The sequence below is a fragment of the Sinocyclocheilus grahami genome, unplaced genomic scaffold (assembly GCF_001515645.1).
Source record: "Sinocyclocheilus grahami isolate Dianchi unplaced genomic scaffold, SAMN03320097.WGS_v1.1 scaffold18003.1, whole genome shotgun sequence".
NCBI classification, from domain to species: Eukaryota; Metazoa; Chordata; class Actinopteri; order Cypriniformes; family Cyprinidae; genus Sinocyclocheilus; species Sinocyclocheilus grahami.
The window spans coordinates 1-1,635 of NW_015516892.1; the positions used below are offsets into that span (position 1 = coordinate 1).

Consider the following 1,635-nt stretch of genomic DNA (forward strand, 5'->3'; position numbering starts at 1 on the left):
AGACAGAGAGGAAGAGTGCTGCTGAAATCACTTGTCCAGAAGAGACTTCGGAAACAAACACGCCATGGAGGCTGGAGCGAGAGGGATGCACTGGAAACTTTTGATACTTTCTTGTCTTTTGGCGGACGGGATGAGCCAAGACTTTGGACAGACCCAGTTCATTTGCACGTCCGTGCCCAAGGATATGGACATATGCGCCGCCACACTGCAGAACAGCGTGCCCGGGGAGGATCTCAAGAGCACGGTCATGCAGCTGAGAGAGACGGTGCTGCAACAGAAGGAAACAATCATGAACCAGAAGGAAACCATCAGGGAACTGACTTCCAAGCTGACAAGGTGCGAAAGTCAGAGCGCGCCCGAGCCCGGAGACGCGAGGGGCGGCGGCGGCGGCGGCGGACGACGGAAGGAAATGGGCACTAAGAACACAATGGGAGATGTGTCGAGGGGTCCGACGGACACACTGGCTCAACTCTCGCGGACTTTACAGTCACTCAAGCAGAGGCTGGAAAACCTGGAGGTATGTTTGTTGTCCTGGAGCGGTTTCTTCCATGTCGGAAACAGTGGATTTATTTGAGAACGCAGATGGAACTGTGTTGTGATTCTCACAACTTTATCTTACTTTAGAATACATCAGCTCACAAATTGGTGCCAAACAGTGGCGCATAATCCTCTTTGAAAGACGCATTACTCGACAGAAAACCGCAGATTGAAATAAAATAGATACGTAATAATATAACTATTGCGAATCTTCAATACCATTGATTTGGCCGTTCTTAAACTGAACATTTAGTCGTATTTTAACTTGTTTTGTGTTGTTTTTTGTTAATGCACATCATAACGCATTTAATTGTTATGCATGTAATAATAGTAATAATAATAATAACAACTTCTAGATTTTGACATGTCAATTTAATTTAGTGATGTTTATTAATATGACATAATATTTGACTTAAGTATATGTAATTTAAATTATTTGGATATGAAATGCATTTTACTCATAGCAGCAGTGTACTTCTTTAACAGTGACCGAAGCGTTTCTCTCACAAATAGATGTTCTCATCTTTCTTTAGCAATTCAGCCGGAATAACAACTCCGTCCAGGCGAACAGCTTGAAGGATCTTCTGCAGAACAAAATCGACGACCTGGAGAAGCAGGTCCTGTCCCGTGTGAACGGTTTGGAGGAAGGAAAGCCCGGGCTGCGCAACGAAAGCGAGCAGCGCGGGCGCGTCGACTCCTCTCTCACCTCACTGCACCAGAGAATAACCGATTTAGAGAAAGGTAACCATTCGCATTTCTGCTCCACCTATCACACATACATGTTGTGTAGATGCATTTCATGACCTGTCTTTCTACGTGGGAAATATTCTTGGAGATGCCAGCGTGGGTAATAAATTGCCGTAGTGTCGCTGGTGTGTCGCAGGAGAGGAGGGGGTCCACAGAGCTGCATTGCTTTGCATATCCAATTCCACCAGCCAGCTTTACAGCATGATTTACAGATCGGAACCAGAGAGTTTTTGCAAGCTCATGCATTTTGTGAATTTCCATTCATGTGAATCACGTTTTTCTCAGTCATTAAAATGCTTAATGTCCCACCGCCTTTTAAAAGGCATTAATAGGATAGGGATTTTCATCATT

General features: G+C 44.8%; 1 protein-coding gene across 1 annotated transcript in view; it reads left to right on the forward strand.

Moving 5' to 3' along the window:
• Window positions 1-6: 6 nt before the first annotated feature.
• Window positions 7-1,635, forward strand: part of LOC107579536 (neuronal pentraxin-1-like) — a gene marked incomplete at its 3' end in the record, with an annotated part of 3,271 nt that continues 1,642 nt past the window's right edge. Inside the window, exons 1-2 of the mRNA XM_016265359.1 lie at window positions 7-517; window positions 1,071-1,278. Coding sequence (XP_016120845.1) covers window positions 65-517; window positions 1,071-1,278 — 661 coding nt within the window. The remainder of the gene's footprint in view (window positions 518-1,070; window positions 1,279-1,635) is intronic.